The following is a 20,745-nucleotide window of genomic DNA, read 5'->3' on the forward strand; positions in this document are numbered from 1 at the left end:
ATGCAAAGCCAAAGCCATTTATCAACAACACCCACAAACGCAGCCGGCTTCGGTGGACCCGAGCTCATCTAAGATGGACTGATGCAAAGTGGAAGTGTTCTGTGGTCTGACGAGTCCACATTTCAAATTGTTTTTGGAAACTGTGGACGTCGTGTCCTCCGGACCAAAGAGGAAAGGAACCATTCGGATTGTTATAGGCGCAAAGTTGAAAAGCCAGCATTTGTGATGGTATGAGGGTGTATTAAAGTTAAAGTACCAATGATTGTCACACACACACTTGGTGTGGGGAAATTTGTCCTCTGCATTTGACCCATCCCTTTGTTCACCCCCTGGGAGGGGAGGGGAGCAGTGAGCAGCCGCGCTCTGGAATCATTATGGTGATTTAACCCCCAATTCCAACCCTTGATGCTGAGTGCCAAGCAGGGTCCCATTTTTATAGTCTTTGGTATGACTCGGCCGGGGTTTGAACTCACAACCTACCGATCTCAGGGCGGACACTCAACCACTAGGCATGGGTAACTTACACATCTGTTAAGGCACCATTAATGCTGAAAGGTTTAGGAGCAACATATATTGCCATCGAAGCAACGTCTTTTTCATGGACGCCCCTGCTTATTTCAGCAAGAAAATGCCAAGCCACATTCTGCACGTGTTACAATAGTGTGGCTTCGTAATAAAAGAGTGCGGGTACTAGACTGGCCTGCCTGTAGTCCAGACCTGTCTCCCATTGAAAATGTGTGGTGCATTATGAAGCCTATAATACCACAACGGAGACCCCCGGACTGTTGAACAATTTAAGCTGTCAACATCAAGCAAGAATGGGAAAAAATTCCACCTGAAAAGCTTCAAAAATTGTTCTCCTCAGTTCCCAAACGTTTACTGAGTGTTGTTAGTCAGTTAGGACATTAAATATCTTGTCTTTGCAGTCTATTCAATTGAATATAAGTTGAAAAGGATTTGCAAATCATTGTATTCTGTTTTTATTTAAGATTTACACAGTGTCAACTTCACTGGTTTTGGGTTTTGTATATATATATATATATAATATTTTTTTTTTTTATTGTTTAGTATCTTTAAAGCAGGGGTCACCAACGCGGTGCCCGCGGGCACCAGGTCGCCCGTAAGGACCAGATGAGTCGCCCGCTGGCCTGTTCTAAAAATAGCTCAAATAGCAGCACTTACCAGTGAGCTGCCTCTATTTTTTGAATTGTATTTATTTACTAGCAAGCTGGTCTCGCTTTGCTCGACATTTTTAATTCTAAGAGAGACAAAACTCAAATAGAATTTGAAAATCCAAGAAAATATTTTAAAGACTTGGTCTTCACTTGTTTAAATAAATTCATTTATTTTTTTACTTTGCTTCTTATAACTTTCAGAAAGACAATTTTAGGGAAAAAATACAACCTTAAAAATGATTTTAGGATTTTTAAACACATATACCTTTTTACCTTTTAAATTCCTTTCTCTTATTTCCTGACAATTTAAATCAATGTTCAAGTAAATTTATTGTAAAGAATAATAAATACATTTTAATTTAATTCTTCATTTTAGCTTCTGTTTTTCGACGAAGAATATTTGTGAAATATTTCTTCAAACTTATTATGATTAAAATTCAAAACAATTATTCTGGCAAATCTAGAAAATCTGTAGAATCAAATTTAAATCTTATTTCAAAGTCTTTTGAATTTATTTTTAAACAAAGTGCAGATTGGATTTTAACCTATTCAAAACATGTCATCAAAATTCTAAAATTAATCTTAATCAGGAAAAATTACTAATGATGTTCCATAAATTCTTTTTTTAATTTTTTCAAAAAGATTCGAATGAGCTAGTTTTTCTCTTCTTTTTTTCGGTTGAATTTTGAATTTTAAAGAGTCGAAATTGAAGATAAACCATGTTTCAAAATTGAATTTTCATTTTTTTTTCGTGTTTTCTCCTCTTTTAAACCGTTCAATTAAGTGTTTTTTTTCATCATTTATTCTCTACAAAATTTGAAAAATGTAAACTTAGAGAAAATATAAAAATATATATATCTATATATATTTATTGTGAGATATCATTAAGATGATCAGTGTTTCCACAAAGATAAATATCATTAATTATTAATAATAACATAGAGTTAAAGGTAAATTGAGCAAATTGGCTATTTCTGGCAATTTATTTAAGTGTGTATCAAACTGGTAGCCCTTCGCATTAATCAGTACCCAAGAAGTAGCTCTGGGTTTCAAAAAGGTTGGTGACCCTTGCTTTAAAGACACAACTTTGTGTCATTATTGGCTGATGTCAACATTTTGTCTTTCTGTCATTGTGTTTCTTGCTTTTTTCCCCAATTTTTGCTGGTGTTTTTTTGCAATGTGCCTCAGGGCCAAAGACAATCGAGTCATGGGCCACAGATGGCCCCTGTACTTTGGGCACCACTCCTGTAGAAACCAACTGTTTATGGCCACTATAGTCTTAGTACCGTATTATATTTGTTTTGGTCACATATGGGACGCAAGTCTCATGATTGTTTTACGTCAGGACTGGAATGAGTAAAATCAATTGTTCACCTGGCGAGTTTTTCATGCGCAATAATAGAGGGGATAAAATGGGGAAGTCCTTTAGCTACCGCCTTGTTTTATCATAAATTACTTCCTTTGCACAAGTCAATGTTGAGTTTTGTATTCACAATAAATCAACAAAATGGGTACTTTGGAGCAATGTTCACAGACTCTCGTATGATTCCCGTGGCAGGTGAGCGATAATGGTCATTGACTCGTGGTTGAGGGAAGACTTGTTTGATGTTGGATGCTAGAAAATGTGCCTTAATGCATTGTTGAAACTTGATAATTTATGACCACGTCATGCAATGCACGTTTGCAAGACCAACAGTTTTAACCTTGAGTAAGCGAGTAATGATTTTCGATCACTTATTTATACACTTCTATGAAAGAACACGTTATTTTAAAATGATAGCTAGCCAGTGGTTAGAGTGTCCGCCCTGAGATCGGTAGGTTGTGAGTTCAAACCCCGGCCGAGTCATACCAAAGACTATAAAAATGGGACCCATTACCTCCCTGCTTGGCACTCAGCATCAAGGGTTGGAATTGGGGGTTAAATCACCAAAATGATTCCCGGGTGCAGCCACCACTGCTGCCCACTGCTCCCCTCACCTCCCAGGGGGTGAACAAGAGGATGGGTCAAATGCAGAGAATAATTTCGCCACACCTAACGTGTGTGTGACTATCATTGGTACTTTAACTTTAACTTATGTGTCAACAAAGTTACAATGTTTTGTTGTTTTAGCATTTTTTTACACTTGTGTGACAACTAGAGATGTCCGATAATGGCTTTTTTGCCGATATCCGAAATTGTCCGACTCTTAATTACCGATTCCGATATCAACCGATACCGATATATACAGTCGTGGAATTAACACATTATTAAGCCTAATTTTGTTGTGATGCCCCGCTGGATGCATTAAACAACGTAACAAGGTTTTCCAAAATAAATCAACTCAAGTTATGGAAAAAAATGCCTACATGGCACTGCCATATCTATTATTGAAGTCACAAAGTGCATTATTTTTTTTAACATGCCTCAAAACAGCAGCTTGGAATTTGGGACATGCTCTCCCTGAGAGAGCATGAGGAGGTTGAGGTGTGGGGGTATGTGGTAGCGGGTGTTGTTGATAAATGGCTGTATAAAGGGGTGTACATTGTAGCGTCCCGGAAGAGTTAGTGCTGCAAGAGGTTCTGGGTATTTGTTCTGTTGTGTTTATGTTGTGTCACGGTGCGGATGTTCTCCCGAAATGTGTTTGTCATTCTTGTTTGGCGAGGGTTCAAAGTGTGGCGCATATTTGTAACAGTGTTAAAGTTGTTTATAAGGCCACCCTCAGTGTGACCTGTATGGCTGTTGACCAAGTATGCGTTGCATTAACTTGTGTGTGCGGACAGAAGCCGCACATATCATGTGACTGGACCGGTACGTTGTTAGAATGGATGAAAAGTGGACGTTAATGGCAGTGCCTTTAAGGCACGCCCCCAAGACTGTGGTACGGGTGGACTACGGGATATAATGACTGATGAACACCTTTGTTCGATAATGAAGGTTGCCTCAGCTCAGAGCCTGAGCCTCGACATTAATGAACTAGCATCCAAGAAAAGATGGCAGGTACCTGGCTTGGGCACATCAGATTAGATCAGTGTGTTGCAAACTGAGCAGTTTAAAGTCCTGAATGGTTGGTTTATTCATTGTTATTTTATTTTCAAATGTATTAGCCTGTGGAAAAAGTTAATGTTAATATTTACCTCAGAAGGTATTCACTTGCATTCACTTGTGTGTGTGAAAAGCTGTAGATATTATATGATTGGACCGGCACGCAAAGGCAGTGCCTTTAAGGTTTATTGGCGCTCTGTACTTCTCCCTATGTCCGTGTACAACTCCGTACAGCGGCGTTTTAAAAAGTCATAAATTTTACTTTTTGAAACCGATACCGATAATTTCCGATATTACATTTAAAAAACATTTATCGGCCGATAATATCGGCAGTCCGATATTATCGGACATCTCTAGTGACAACTAATGTTTGTTTTCATATTTTTACACTTTTAAAGGGGCATACCTGTAACCTTCTTCCTTAGGAAGGACAAAAAGTGAGGGATTGATGTTTGTAAACAATCGGACAGGAGACTGCTTCCTTCCCGTCTTCCCGTGCTTGTATAAGGAATGGTTGTCATAGTCCACCTGTTGATTTAATAATATCATTACTAACATTGATTTTACTACAAGTCGTATTATTGATTACCTGGTAGTCCAGCATGCTAAACGTAGGGAAACACTCCACAATGCGAGGTTCAAAGAAATATGGAAAAATCCATATCATGGGCATGTCCATATTACACTCTGTCAAAGTCTTCTGCAGGGTTCTCCATGTCCGCGACACCAAAGAGAAGCTGTTAGCCAGAGGTCTCACCAGGCCTCCAAAGGGAGGGTCGGCGACCATCACCACCTTCTCCCCGTCGCCCTCTCTAAGGAAGGTCTGGAGCTCTGCACTTGAGGCCTGATAAAGAATAATATGACAATAAAAGACGGAAATGTTAGTTGAATTAGGATTTGTTTGCCATTTTTCTCCCAATCTATAATTTAGTTAGCAAGCAAGTATCCTTGGCCAGAAAAGACACACAAGCTGATGTTTTTTGTCATATTTACAATTCAATAAACTTTGTATTCATTATTTAGCTAGATACCCCTGAGGAGGCTTGTCCTTGGCTAAAGGAAAGCACAAAAGCTTGTTTTTTTTTGTCATATTCAGAATTTGAGAGTTTTTTTTAAATTTATCTACAAACCCCAAAACAAGTGAAGTTGGCACGTTGTGTAAATTGTAAATAAAAACAGAATACAATGATTTGCAAATCCTTTTCAACTTATATTCAATTGAATAGACTGCAAAGACAAGATACTTAACGTTCAAACTGGAAAACTTTTTTTGTTGTTGCAAATATTAGCTTATTTGGAATTTGATGTCTGCAACATGTTTCGAAAAAGCTGGCACAAGTGGCAAAAAAGACTGAGAAAGTTGAGGAATGCTTATCAAACACTTATTTGGAACATCCCACAGGTGAACAGGCAAATTGGGAACAGGTGGGTGCCATGGTTGGGTATAAAATCAGCTTCCATGAAATGCTCAGTCATTCACAAACAAGGATGGGGTGAGGGTCACCACTTTGTGAACAAATGCGTGAGCAAATTGTTGAACAGTTTAAGAACAACAATTCTCAACCAGCTATTGCAAGGAATTTAGGGATTTCACCATCTACGGTCCATAATATCATCAAAAGGTTCAGAGAATCTGGAGAAATCACTGCACGTAACATTGAACGCCCGTGACCTTCGATCCCTCAGGCGATACTGCATCAAAAAGCGATCAGTGTGTAAAGGACATCACCACATGGGCTAAAGGAACACTTCAGAAAACCACTGTCAGTAACTACAGTTGGTCGCTACATCTGTAAGTGCAAGTTAAAACTCTCCTATGCAAAAGCGAAAGCCATTTATCAACAACACCCAGAAATGCCGCTGGCTGCGCTTGGCCCGAGCTCATCTAAGATGGACTGATACAAGGTGGAAAAGTGTTCTGTGGTCTGACGAGTCCACACTTCAAATTGTTTTTGGAAACTGTGGACGTAGTGTCCTCCGGACCAGAGAGGAAAAGAACCGTCCGGATTGTTATAGGCGCAAAGTTGAAAAGCCAGCATCTGTGATGGTATGGGGGTGTATTAGTGCCCAAGACCTGGGTAACTTACACATCTGTGAAGGCGCCATTAATGCTGAAAGGTACATACAGGTTTTGGAGCAACATATGTTGCCATCCAAGCAATGTTACCATGGACGCCCCTGCTTATTTCAGCAAGACAATGCCAAGCCACGTGTTACATCAACGTGGCTTCATAGTAAAAGAGTGCGGGTACTAGACTGGCCTGCCTGTAGTCCAAACCTGTCTCCCATTGAAAATGTGTGGCACATTATGAAGCCTAAAATACCACAACGGAGACCCCCGGACTGTTGAACAACTTAAGCTGTACATCAAGCAAGAATGGGAAAGAATTCCACCTGAGAAGCTTAAAAAATGTGTCTCCTCAGTTCCCAAACGTTTACTGAGTGTTGTTAAAAGGAAAGGCCATGTAACACAGTGGTGAACATGCCCTTCCCAACTACTTTGGCACGTGTTGCAGCCATGAAATTCTAAGTTAATTATTATTTGCAAAAAAAAATTAAGTTTATGAGTGTGAACATCAAATATCTTGTCTTTGTAGCATATTCAACTGAATATGGGTTGAAAATGATTTGCAAATAATTGTATTTCGTTTATATTTACATCTAACACAATTTCCCAACTCATATGAAAACGGGGTTTGTATATCGTGTATCGTGACATGGCCTAAAAATATCGAGATATTAAAAAAAGGCCATATCGCCAAGCCCTAATCTAAACAGAAAGTGCGAAACCAGATTGAAAAGCTGTTGCTCGTGTGGATAAATGAGAAGCAGTTAGCAGGTGATAGCATTTCAAAGTTGATTATTTGCGAAAAAGCTCACCATTTGTAAGGCGAATTGATGTCCAAAAGTGGCCATGCTGGAACCAGCGCAGAAGAACAATTTATGGCAAGTCGTGAGTGGTTGAAAAAGTTTAAAAAGAGGATCTGGCTTTCGGCGTGATGAAGCTGCTGGCTTTGACAAAGCTGTCGAGGGGGAAGTTTACCAACCACTTAGTTGGGCTTCTACTGCACCAAGTTTGTCACTGTGATGAGACCGAGCTTTTTAGGGGGAAAAGATCCCTAAGCAGACGAAAAATACAGCTGAGAAGAAAGCACAACCGGGACACAAGCCGATGAAGGATCACCGTTTACAAATCCAAGACTATTTTTTTTTTTTTAAATACCACAAATATTCACCGGCACAAGGTAAAAAATAATTTTCCTTTTGTTTGGTTTTTTGTAGCCACATGGTTGGTAATGTTTTGAAAAGCACCAAAGGCAAAGGGACTTTTGTGTGTGGGCATTCATTGACAGTAAGCTGTTGCGTTGTTTGGATAAAAGAAGAGATTGTTGAGCCATTACCCCCATGTTGTCCATCCATTTTCTACCGCTTGTCCCTTTTGGGGTGGCGGGGGGTACTGGAGCCTATCTCAGCTGCATTCGGGCGGAAGGCGGGGTACACCCTGGACAAGTGGCCACCTCATCGCAGGGCCAACACAGATAGAAAGACCAATCAACCTATCCCCAGGTGCATGTCTTTTGTGTTGGTTTGAAATACACACACACACACACACACACACACACACACACACACACACACACACGCACACACACACACACACACACACACACATTCCAAAAAAAAGTTAAATATAATGGAAAGGTGTTTTTATTTCCATAATTCCTTTCAAAACGTTCAACTTCCATAGATTATGGATTCAGGGCCCACAACTTCAACTATTTCAAGTATTTAGTTATTTTGTTTGTACATAATTCGGGCTTCAGCTGCCAAAACCCACAAAGACAGGACTTCAAAAAATGTGAATACTGTGAAGAAATCAGCCCACATTTTACAGGGCATGAACGTTTTAAACTGAGTGTCACACACTACCCATCTACTAAACCGTGGGCGTCTGTGGATTATCAAACAGAGAAGATTCATGAATCTGGCAGAGATCCAGGAAGAGTGGAATGAGGTTGGAGTCACAGCTTTAGAAAGCCCCACATTCAGACGCATCCGGGAGATGGGCTTCCACTGTTGGGTTCATTGGGTCAAACCGCTTCTGAGCCTGAGCCAACGTAGGAAGCGTCTCAACTGGGCCAAGGAGGAGGAGGACTGGACTGTTGGTCAGTGCTCCAAGGTCCTCTTTTCCGATGAAAGTAAAGTGTACTTTTCATTCGGGAATCAAAGTTTTTGGAAAGGGTCTGTATACACATAGGGTTGGGAGATATGGGGGAAAAATATTCCCGATTAAGTTTTTCATATCGTCCGATCGCAATTAATATAACGTTTTATTTTTTTATTAAAGGCGGATTATCCCGTGCAGTAAGTCGGACCCGTTTCCAGTGAGGGTTGGACTCCGACAAGGCTGCCCTTTGTCACCGATTCTGTTCATAACTTTTATGGACAGAATTTCTAGGCGCAGTCAAGGCGTTGAGGGGATCTGGTTTGGTGGCTGCAGGATTAGGTCTCTGCTTTTGCAGATGATGTGGTCCTGATGGCTTCATCTGGCCAAGATCTTCAGCTCTCACTGGATCGGTTCGCAGCCGAGTGTGAAGCGACTGGGATAGGAATCAGCACCTCCAAGTCCTGGTCCATGGTTCTCAAGCGGAAAAGGGTGGAGTGTCATCTCCGGGTTGGGGAGGAGATCTTGCCCCAAATGGAGGAGTTCAAGTACCTCGGAGTCTTGTTCACGAGTGAGGGAAGAGTGGATCGTGAGGTCGACAGGTGGATCGGTGCGGCGTCTTCAGTAATGCGGACGCTGTATCGATCCGTTGTGGTGAAGAAGGAGCTGAGCCGGAAGGCAAAGCTCTCAATTTACCGGTCGATCTACGTTCCCATCCTCACCTATGGTCATGAGCTTTGGGTTATGACCGAAAGGACAAGCGGCCGAAATGAGCTTCCTCCGCCGGGTGGCAGGGCTCTCCCTTAGAGATAGGGTGAGAAGCTCTGTCATCCGGGAGGAGCTCAAAGTAAAGCCGCTGCTTCTCCACATCGAGAGGAGCCAGATGAGGTGGTACGGGCATCTAGTCAGGATGCCACCCGAACGCCTCCCTCGGAAGGTGTTTAGGGCACGTCCGACCGGTAGGAGGCCACGGGGAAGACCCAGGACACGTTGGGAAGACTATGTCTCCCGGCTGGCCTGGGAACGCTTCGGGATCCCCCGGGAGGAGCTGAACGAAATGGCTGGGGAGAGGGAAGTCTGGGCTTCCCTGCTTAGGCTGCTGCCCCTGCGACCCGACCTCGGATAAGCGGAAAAAGATGGATGGATGGATGTTCCGTGCAGGATTATACCGAGCACTGTTGCATCCCTACGGTTTACGACCGCAGTATCTTGTCACAGACATTTCTGCCATGTTTGTTGGAGGTAATATACGGTAACAGCTGACAAGTGTCATTTTGTTCATATCTATAATTGTGTTTACTAGTGGTGCAACAGTACAGGTAACCCACGCTGCAGTCTCTACCTCGGTTTTAAGGCCATGGTTTTGCTTGTTTTTCGATACATTTTGTGGGAGTAGAGAGAACAACTTTTTTTTTCTCAAAGTTCTTTTGTTGTTTTGCTTGTCATCACAAACTTCATTCTGCAGTAAATACTATAAGACTATAATTAGGGATGCATATCATTAAGATTTTATCGATACGATACTCTTGTCGATATTTGTTACCGGTATTTATCGGTACTCTGTAATTGGTGTAAATAAAGATAAATGATAAATGATAAATGGGTTGTACTTGTATAGCGCTTTTCTACCTTCAAGGTACTCAAAGCGCTTTGACACTACTTCCACATTTACCCATTCACACACACATTCACACACTGATGGAGGGAGCTGCCATGCAAGGCGCTAACCAGCACCCATCAGGAGCAAGGGTGAAGTGTCTTGCTCAGGACACAACGGACATGACGAGGTTGGTACTAGGTGGGGATTGAACCAGGGACCCTCGGGTCGCGCACGGCCATTCTTCCACTGCGCCACGCCGTCCCTGAAGATGTGGAAACTTTTTTTTTTTTCTCACCATTTTTTTACTAGCCCCTCCACAACATGATGTAACATCTCACATCAGGGAAGTCTTTTATCAACACCTACTTTTTAAGTCTTAAACAATTCAACTATGTTTGCTAATTCAGTTGTTATTGTCACCATCTTGTAAAGAGCACACAGATCCACCAACTGTATCATATACAGTTATGGTCAAAAGTTTACATACACTTGTAAAGGACATAATGTCATGGCTGTCTTGAGTTTCCAATCATTTCTACAACTCCTATTTTTTTGTGATAGAGTGATTGGAGCACATACTTGTTGGTCACAAAAAACATTCATGAGGTTTGGTTCTTTTATGAATTTATTATGGGTCTACTGCTGGGTCAAAAGTATACATACAGCAATGTTAATATTTGCTTACATGTCCCTTGGCAAGTTTCACTGCAATAAGGCGCTTTTGGTAGCCATCCACAAGCTTCTGCTTGAATTTTTGACCACTCCTCTTGACAAAATTGGTGCAGTTCAGCTACATTTGTTGGTTTTCTGACATGCACTTGTTTCTTCAGCATTGTCCACATGTTCTCAATGGGGTATAAGTCAGGACTTTGGGAAGGCCATTCTAAAACCTTAATTCTAGCCTGATTTAGCCATTCCTTTACCACTTTTGACGTGTGTTTGGGGTCATTGTCCTGTTGGAACACCCAACTGCGCCCAAGACCCAACCTCCGGGCTGATGATTTTAGGTTGTCCTGAAGAATTTGGAGGTAATCCTCCTTTTTCATTGTCCCATTTACTCTCTGTAAAGCACCAGTTCCATTGGCAGCAAAACAGGCTCAGAGCATAATACTACCACCACCATGCTTGACGGTAGGAATGGTGTTCTGGGATTAAAGGCCTCACTTTTTCTCCTCCAAACATATTGCTGGATATTGTGGGCAAACAGCTCAATTTTTGTTACATCTGACCACAGAACTTTCCTCCAGAAGGTCTTATCTTTGTCCATGTGATCAGCAGCAAACTTCTGTCGCTTCTGGAGCAAGGGCTTCCTTCTTGCATGGTAGCCTCTCAGTCCATGGCGATGCAAAACACACTAGACTGTGGACACTGACACCTGTGTTCCAGCATCTTCCAATTCATTGCAGACCTGCTTTTTGGTGGTTCTCGGTTGACTCTTGATCAACCTGACCAATTTTCTCTCAGCGGCAGGTGATAGCTTTCGTTTTCTTCCTGATGGTGGCAGTGACAAAACTGTGCCATGCACTTTAAACTTACGAACAATTTGTCTGCACAGTTGCTCTTGGGACCTTAAGCTGCTTTGAAACGGCTCCAAGTGACTTTCCTGACTTGTTCAAGTCAATGATTAGTTTTTTCAGATCTGTGCAGAGTTCCTTAAAAGTAAAATGTATGCCTTTTTAAAACGCTGCTGTACGGAGTGGTACACGGACGTAGGGAGAAGTACAGAGCAGTTGCGTCTCCCAGTCATACTTGCCAACCCTCCCGATTTTCCTGGGAGACTCCCGAATTTCAGTGCCCCTCCCGAAAATCTCCCGGGGCAACCATTCTCCCGAATTTAACCCGATTTCCACCCAGACAATAATATTAGGGGCGTGCCTTTAAGGCACTGCCTTTGCGTGCCGGCCCAATCACATAATATCTACGGCTTTTCACACACACAAGTGAATGCAATGCATACTTGCTCAACAGCCATACAGGTCACACTGAGGGTGGCCGTATAAACAACTTTAACAATGTTACAAATATGCGCCACACTGTGAACCCACACCAAACAAGAATGACAAACACATTTCGGGAGAACATCCGCACCGTAACACAACAGATCAAATACCCAGAACCCCTTGCAGCACTAACTCTTCCGGGACGCTACAATATACACCCCCCGCCACCCCCTACCCCCTCAACCCCGCCCACCTCAACCTCCTCATGCTCTCTCAGGGAGAGCATGTCCCAAATTCCAAGCTGCTGTTTAATAATGCACTTTGTGACTTCAATAATAAATATGGCAGTGCCATGTTGGCATTTTTTTCCATAACTTGAGTTGATTTACTTTGGAAAACCTTGTTACATTGTTTAATGCATCCAGCGGGGCATCACAACAAAATTAGGCATAATAATGTGTTAACTCCATGACTGTATGTCAGGCTTGTCCCTGACAGTTTGGTCAAGTTTTAGTTTTTTTTCTGTTTGTTTTATTTCCTGTCAGCACTCTTTTTTTGGTTCAGTTTCCTGTTTGTCTCTCTGAGTGCTGTCCCCTCAGCTGTGGCTGATTGGCACCTGGCCACGCCTGGTGTCAATCAGTCAGCTGCTATTTAGACCTGCTTTGACCTCCAGTCAGTGCTGGATTATTGTAGTGTCTACCTGTCAATGTCACTAATGATTGTCGAGGTCAGTGTCATTTACACTTGTCGATGTCATTTATACTTGTCGTTGTAGCTCTGTCTACTTCTGTTCACTCTGCTCATGTCATAGTTCATCCTGCTCGTTTCTTGCCACGTGAGTTTTGTTTATTCGTGTCACAGTAAGTGTTTTTGTTTCTTGTCCATAGTTTAGCCTTTGTGCTAGATTCTGTTCATAGCCAAGTTTGTTCTCTGCCTTGTGCGCGCCTTTTGTTTGTACCTTTTTGTTTGTTTCTTGTTATAGAGTTAAATTAAATCATGTTTTCCTGGACAAAGCCTGCCATCTCTGCATCTTGGGGTTCGTCACCTACACCCTGTGACACTATATATATCGGTATCGGTTGATATCGGAATCGGTAATTGAGAGTTGGACAATATCGGAATATCGGATATCGGCAAAAAAGCCACCATCGGACATCTCTATTAGTGACTTTTTTTGTTTATTTAAAGGCGAGTTGGACCAATGTGTTTTTTTTTTACTTCGTTGGGGTTTCAAGCTAAAACACTGAAGTTAAATACCTGTTTCTCACTTAGCTAAGAGAAATTCACGACAGTAAACAAATGGTTTCTGATGCTAGAATGCTGCAAGTTACTGTATTTATAGGGACAAAGGGTCAATATCTGAATGACTAAAGATTGGAGGGTGGCGGTAAGTTGATGAGGTAGTTGTGCACATCCGGATATTGTAGAGCGACGGAACTTCATCCTTCATTATGGCTGATTTGATCAACTGAAAAGCAGGCCAAGTGCGTTATACAAGTGAGCTATGTTTAACCAGTTATTTGTCTTGTTGTGTCGTTCAGTATCTATGTGTCCATGCCGTGGCTTGAAGTACCATTCATTTTAGCTGCTGCTTCTCTTGTCTACATGGCGAAAAAAGCTGAAAATTGTTGTCATATTCGTAATTTTACTCGGTTATCCTTACAGTCTATATAATCCTGATTGATATTGTAGCTGGCTAAGTACTGGGTATGTTTTATTCATCACTTTGCTAGCTGGTGTTGATCCTAACCTTGGCCAACAAAAAACATACACGGTGAAATCTTAGTCACATTCTTAATTGTACAACCTTTTTCTTTCAATGTTCCATTGAGCTATCTTAAATAGCATTTAAAAAGCTTTTTATTGCCAAATGAAAAATGGATAAGCTGAAAATTATTGACACATTCCTAAATGTAAAACATTTGTCTTCCCACGTATCTTTTTTAGAGCTGTCCAAGCCGATATTATTGGCCGATAAATGCGTTACAATGTAATATCGGAAATTATCGGTATCGGGGTTTTTTTTTATCGGTATTTTTTCTTTCTTTTTTTTCTTCTTTTTTTTTAATTAAATCAACATAAAAAACACAAGATACACTTACAATTAGTACACCAACCCAAAAAACATCCCTCCCCCATTTACACTCATTCACACAAAAGGGTTGTTTCTTTCTGTTATTAATATTCTGGTTCCTACATTATATATCAATATATATCAATACAGTCTGCAGGGATACAGTCCGTAAGCACACATGATTGTGCGTGCTGCTGGTCCACTAATAGTACTAACCTTTAACAGTTAATTTTACTCATTTTCATTAATTACTAGTTTCTATGTACCGGTAACTGTTTTTATATTGTTTTACTTTTTTTTTTTATTCAAGAAATTTTTTTAAATTTATTTATCTTATTTTATTTATTTTTTTAAAAAGGACCTTATCTTCACCATACCTGGTTGTCCAAATTAGGCATAATAATGTGTTAACTCCACGACTGTATATATTAGTATCGGTTGATATCGGCATCGGTAATTAAGAGTTGGACAATATCGGAATATCGGCATAAAAAAATTATCGGACATCCCTAGTTTTTTTTCTTTCTGTCGCCCGGGATACAATAAATTCTCCTGAATTACCTCGCTATCAAAGAAGTGGTGGTTGAACATGTTGTAATGACAGAACTCATCCTGGCTGTAAAACTGGGCATATCTGGGAAAAGGGAGAAAAGCACAGTTAGCATCGATAAGCGAGAAAACGTTTAAAAGCAATTAATTTTTTTCTTCAAGAAGTGGACAATTCCATCCATCCATTGTTGATTGTATTTTCATTCCACAGTATTTCACATTTCTGTGTTACAATCAGACCTGTCGACTCGGGGTGTAACGGTAGGCTGCAATCATGGTTCAGTATGACAAAAACTGCTGAGTTTTTGAGCGTCAATGATATGACACATAAAAAATGAAAATGCCAATGTACTACTGTTTAACGATATATTGTACAAATGTTGACTGGGTTGGCAGACTTTTTTCCTAATCAGCCGGGTGGGCTCTTTTTTCCCCCCTGGAAATGTCTTATATTTTGAAATGCGAGGTCTGATTACAATCGCAGTAGAATTTAAATCAGTGGTTTTAATGACAGCAAATGGGGCCAAATAAGGACTCTGTGCACGAATGTGAGTTTTTTTGTCGGGGAAACCAATAATTAAGGTTCCCTATGGAAGTATTCTTGTAGCTTGTCCTGGGCATGACGTTAAAGTGCATCCGGCAGTGGAGGCTCCTCTATGGGAGTCTTGAGGCACTAGGAGGTTAACCCCTTTACTACTGTTACCCCAGGTGGCCCTTGGCGAAGGCCTAGTACCTGACTGCCCCCTAGCCAGGGATACGGTGAAGACCTCAACGGCGGAGCAGGCGGAAGACGGTAGATTTTAAGAACTACCACAACGGCTGCGATGGCGGAAGAGGGTTGCAGCAGAAAAGGGTCCCCAGTCATCTTGGACACCATGCCACTGGACCCTGACCCGATTCTGTCAAGGATCGTGTGGTGACTGTCTGTGCACCAGTCTCCCCACGTTAAAGTCACGCACAGGTATCCTCCATAAAGAGATACACCCCTACCAGGAGGATCGTCATACTCGTTCGAGTGACCGCCGATGATTCTTGTAGCAAAATTATTTGCAAACGCAATCTGTGCATGTGTGTGTGTGGGTAATAAAGAGTTGTCTGTTTTAAGTTTAAGGATGGTTTGCAAATTACCTCACAAGTAGAACTCAGGCTGTTCTACCAAGCAGGTGGAGGAAAGAGATGTCCAATAATCAGCCTGTCATCCCGGACAAGCCCCCAAATTGTTGCGTGCGACCAGCTCTTCCTCCAATGGGGAATTCAAATTGCTAGTCTCTCCCAGGTTCTTTGAATGACACATAAGCTGAAGTTTAAATTGATCACCAGGCAGCAGTTGGTATTTTGTGATTTATTCTCAAATATTTGACAATAATGAGACCAGCCTTGCATAACCCATTCAGATGCGTGGCTCCACCCGGTCTGCCCCAGCATCACCCCCAGACGTTATCTTCTACCCCCCTCTTCCCCTCCCCCCCTGTTGTCTGCTAGCCCAGCACCGCTCTGTGCCCCTTATCTCAAGAATGTTATGGGAATCTCAAGCAGAGAGAATATTCAACGCTTTGACTTTCTCAGCAAGGACACTCGTAATGCAAGCACTTTGTACCAGACGAAACATTAGCTGAATAAAATAAGACTATAGGAGATACAAAAGAAGTAACTCTAAATAATGGATGTATGTAATTATCTGCCTCCGTCAGTAATAAAGAGTTGTCTGTTTTAAGTTTGTTAAGGATGGTTTGCAAATTACCTCACAAGTAGAACTCAGGCTGTTCAGATAGAAGGTTCCTCCTCGGACGTACTGCAAGTGAAAAAGGGTGTCCCTCAAGGTTCTATGTTGGGCCCCTTATTATTCACTATTTACATAAATAATCTTGGACAGAATATTCCGAACTCAACTTTCCATTTCTATGCTGATGATAATGTCATATACTGCACAGCACCCACTCCTGCTGAGGCCTTTAAATATCTACAACAAGCATTTGACAGAGTACAAGAACAACTTTGCTATCTTCAACTGGTTTTAAATGCAGAGAAAACAAAGTGTATGTTCTTTACCACATCAAAAACTGTAAGATCAGCACTGTGTGAGAACATTTTAACAAGAAATGGGCAACAAATTATGTTAGTATCTGCTTTTAAATATTTAGGATTTTTAATTGATGACCACTTGAGTTTTAGGAGCACATTCAGTATGTTGTAAAAAAAAACTGAAACTTTTACTGGGATTTTATTATAGAAACAAGTCTTGCTTTTCTTTTACTGTGAAACAGAAATTGGTGGAACAACATTTATACCGGTTATTGACTATGGAGATGTGTTGTACATGAATGCTACTGCTGGTTGTCTCCACAAGCTGGATAGTGTGTACCACGGGGCACTGAGATTCATCACCAACTGCGCTCCCCTTACTCACCATTGCGTATTATACTCAATGTTTAACTGGACATCTTTATGTGCTCGACGCCTCAATCATTGGTATGTGTTCATCTACAAAACTATTCTGGGTATCACTCCATCTTATCCGTCTTGTCTTTTAACAAAGAAACAAGGAAGTCACAATCTTCGTTCAATGAATGTTCTGCAATTTGTCGTCCCCAAAGTAAGAATTGAACTGGGCAAGAAAGCATTTAGGTTTTCAGCACCGAAGGCTTGGAATAACCTACAATCGAATATTAAACTTCACACCCTTGTTACATTGAATGAGTTTAAAGCTTCTGTGAAAGGATTGCAGTCTACCTTGTCTGTATGCACATGTGTTATGTGAGCAAGTTTAATGTTGTAAATGTGATGTTTTATGTGTTTTTTAATGTAACCTTGCTGCTGCCCTCTTGGCCAGGTTTCCCTTGGAAAAGAGATCTTTGATCTCAATGGGATTTTACCTGGTTAAATAAAGGCTAAATAAAAAAAATAAAAAAAGTTGTCTATCCAAATGATTTGTCTGTGTGTAAAATAATGTGTGTGTGCGTATTTAGATGCTTGTGAAACAGGAACCCTCTATTGATTGTCTTTTTACACGTAACTTTTGCGAGACTTGTACGATGTCTGTATGTATGGCGATTTAAACGTGTAAAAAGGACTTGTCTGTAGCTCCCCCTTGCCTATCCTTATACTCCCCACTAGTCAGCGCCTTGCAGCCACTCACTCGTGTTGGCGTTAAAGCCATGAACAATTGACTTTTCATCACTTGCTGTAAACAAAAGTTCATGTTTTAGCAGTGGTCAGAAGTATTTTTTTATTAAAATAAGGCCGAAATGATCGCGTTTCCTATGAGAAGCTCTGTCATTCGAGAGGAATTAAGAGTAAAGCCGATGCTTCTCCACATTGCAAGATGAGGTGGTTCGAGCATCTGGTCAGGGTGGCCCCGGATGCCTCCCTGGGGAGGTATTTAGGGCACGTCCGATTGGTAAGAAGCCACGGGGAATCTCTAAGAGCCCAGCCCCCCAACGGAGGAACCGCAATCGTTTTGGCCGCAATGGAATTACTGATAACTTATTTGAATATAAAAATTATTCTGACCGCTAACCAGTCATCCATTTTCTGCCACTCGTCTCTCTCAGGTTGCCTCTCCCAGCTGCAATCCGGACACCCCTGGACAAGTGTCCACCTCATGGCAGGGCCAACACAGATAGACAGATAGATGCTACCTCAGTAGAAGCATTTAAGTCCCATCTTAAAACTCATTTGTATACTCTAGCCTTTAAATAGACCCCCCTTTTAGACTAGTTGATCTGCCATTTCTTTTCTTTTCTGCTCTGCCCCCCTGTCTCTTGTGGAGGGGGTGGGGGGGGCACAGGTCCGGTGGCCACGGATGAAGTGCTGGCTGTCCAGAGTCGGGACCCGGGGTGGACCGCTCGCCTGTGCATCGGTTGGGGACATCTCTGCGCTGCTGACCTGTCTCCGCTCGGGATGGTCTCCTGCTGGCCCCACTATGGACTGGACTCTCACTATTATTTTAGATCCACTATGGACTGGACTCTCACTATTATGTTAGATCCACTATGGACTTGACTCTCACTATTATGTTGGATCCACAATGGACTGGACTCTCACTATTATGTTAGATCCACTATGGACTGGACTTTCACAATATTATGCTAAACCCACTCGACGTCCATTGCACCGGTCGCCCTAGAGGGGGGGGGGGGGGGGGGGGGGCGGGGTTAACCCACATTTGCGGTCCTCTCCAAGGTTTTTCATTGGCATGAGTTTTTTCCTTGCCCTGATGTGGGATCCGAACCGAGGATGTCGTTGGGGCTTGTGCAGCCCTTTGAGACACTTGTGATTTAGGGCTATATAAGTAAACATTGATTGATTGATTGATTGATTGACAACACACTAGGGACCATTTAGTGTTGCCAATCAACCTATCCCCAGGTGCATGTCTTTGGAGGTGGGAGGAAGCCAGAGTACCCGGAGGGAACCCACGCAGTCACGGGGAGACAATTGAAAACTCCACACAGAAAGATCGAACCCAGGACCTTCTTATTGTGAGGCACCAACACTAACCCCTGTCCCACCGTGCTGCCCTATTACTGCTAAAACATGAACTCATATTTATAGCAAGTGATGAAAAGTTCATTGTTCTTAGCATGAACGGCAACATGACTGTGAGTGTCTGCAAGGCGCCCACTAGTGGTGAGTATAAGGAAAGGCAAGGGGGAGTTACAGACAAATTCTTCTACACATTCCAAATCGTTGTACGGACAGACAACTCTTCCACAGCAGAAGTGACGCAAAAGTCGCGTGTAAAAAGACAGCCAATAAAGGGTTACTACTTCACACACCCTTTTTTTAATTGTTTTATTACACACACAATTGAAATATGGACAGTATTTACATGCAGCCAACTTAAAACACGCAGATCTGATTACCTACGCACAGATTGATATACAGACACACACATGTGAATTGGATTACACACGCACAGATTGATATACAGACACACACATGTGAATTGGATTACACACGCACAGATTGAGATACGGGTTTGCAAGTAATTTCGCTACAATAATACTTCCATAGTACCCAATTAAGAAAGGCACAGTTCAATATGACGGCTCGACGTCAAATGCCTTCGACATCCGCAGTGGCGTCAAGCAGGGCTGTGTCCTCGTTTCTACTCTCTTTAGCATCTTCTTTGCCGTTCTGCTGAAGCACGCCTTCGGATCGTCGACCGAGGGTGTTTACCTCCACACTCGGTCAGACGGCCGACTGTTCAACCTGGCTCGCCTAAAAACAAAGAGCAAGGTCCGGAAGGTAACCATCAGAGACATGCTGTTTGCAGATGACGCTGCTCTGGCCACCCACACAGAAGAAGAGCTACAGAGCCTGATGGACCGCTTTGCAAAGGCATGCGACGAGTTCAGCCTGACTATCAGTCTGAAGAAGACAAATGTGATGGCCCAAGATGCTGAACCACCCTGTATCACCATCAACGACTATGAACTAGAGGTCGTCAGCCAGTTCACATACCTTGGCTCCACCATCACTGACAACCTCTCACTGGAAGCAGAGATCAACAAGAGGATCGGCAAGGCATCCACAACAGGTTGTCGCAGAGTGTGGAACAGCATGCTGACAATAAACACCAAGATCGCTGTGTATCGTGCCTGCGTGTTAAGCACTCTCTTGTACGCCAGCGAATCCTGGACTGTGTACTCCTCGCAGGAGAAGAGGCTAAGTGCCTTTCACATACGCTGCCTCCGTCGCATACTCGGGATTATATGGAGCGACCGTGTGACAAACAACGAGGTGCTGATGCAAGCCAAGATTCCCAGCATGGTCACTCTGCTATGTCAGCTTCGCCTTCGATGTCTGGGCCATGTGCGTCGAATGGACGATGGCCGGATCCCCAAAGACATCCTCTACGTAGAGCTTGCCTCTGGCAAGAGGACAATGGGACGGTCACATCTCCGCTTCAAGGATGTCTGCAAGCGTGACCTGAAAGCGCTCGACATGGACCTGAACACCTGGGAAGAGCTTGCTCAGGACAGATCCAGCTGGAGACACACCGTGAACACTGGACTGAAAGCTGGCGAGGCAAAACTCTGCCAGCTTGCAGATGAGAAGCGAGCTCAGAGAAAGAGCAAGCAACTACATCCTGTAACTGACTCGACCTATAAATGCACCAAGTGCAACAGAGACTGTCACTCCCGTGTGGGTCTCCACAGCCACAGCAGACGCTGCATTACCAACTAAATCATATCCAAGGGGCGCCAATCCATTG

The 20,745-nt window shown here is 42.4% G+C and overlaps 1 protein-coding gene across 1 annotated transcript in view; it reads right to left on the minus strand.

Moving 5' to 3' along the window:
• The window catches only part of zcchc4 (zinc finger, CCHC domain containing 4), a 91,159-nt gene that overhangs the window by 44,818 nt on the left and 25,596 nt on the right, over window positions 1-20,745 (minus strand). Inside the window, exons 6-8 of the mRNA XM_061961216.2 lie at window positions 14,538-14,610; window positions 4,787-5,041; window positions 4,604-4,725 (exon numbers count right to left, since the gene is read on the minus strand). Coding sequence (XP_061817200.1) covers window positions 4,604-4,725; window positions 4,787-5,041; window positions 14,538-14,610 — 450 coding nt within the window. The remainder of the gene's footprint in view (window positions 1-4,603; window positions 4,726-4,786; window positions 5,042-14,537; window positions 14,611-20,745) is intronic.

The sequence above is a fragment of the Nerophis lumbriciformis genome, linkage group LG05 (assembly GCF_033978685.3).
Source record: "Nerophis lumbriciformis linkage group LG05, RoL_Nlum_v2.1, whole genome shotgun sequence".
In the NCBI taxonomy this organism is placed as follows: domain Eukaryota; kingdom Metazoa; phylum Chordata; class Actinopteri; order Syngnathiformes; family Syngnathidae; genus Nerophis; species Nerophis lumbriciformis.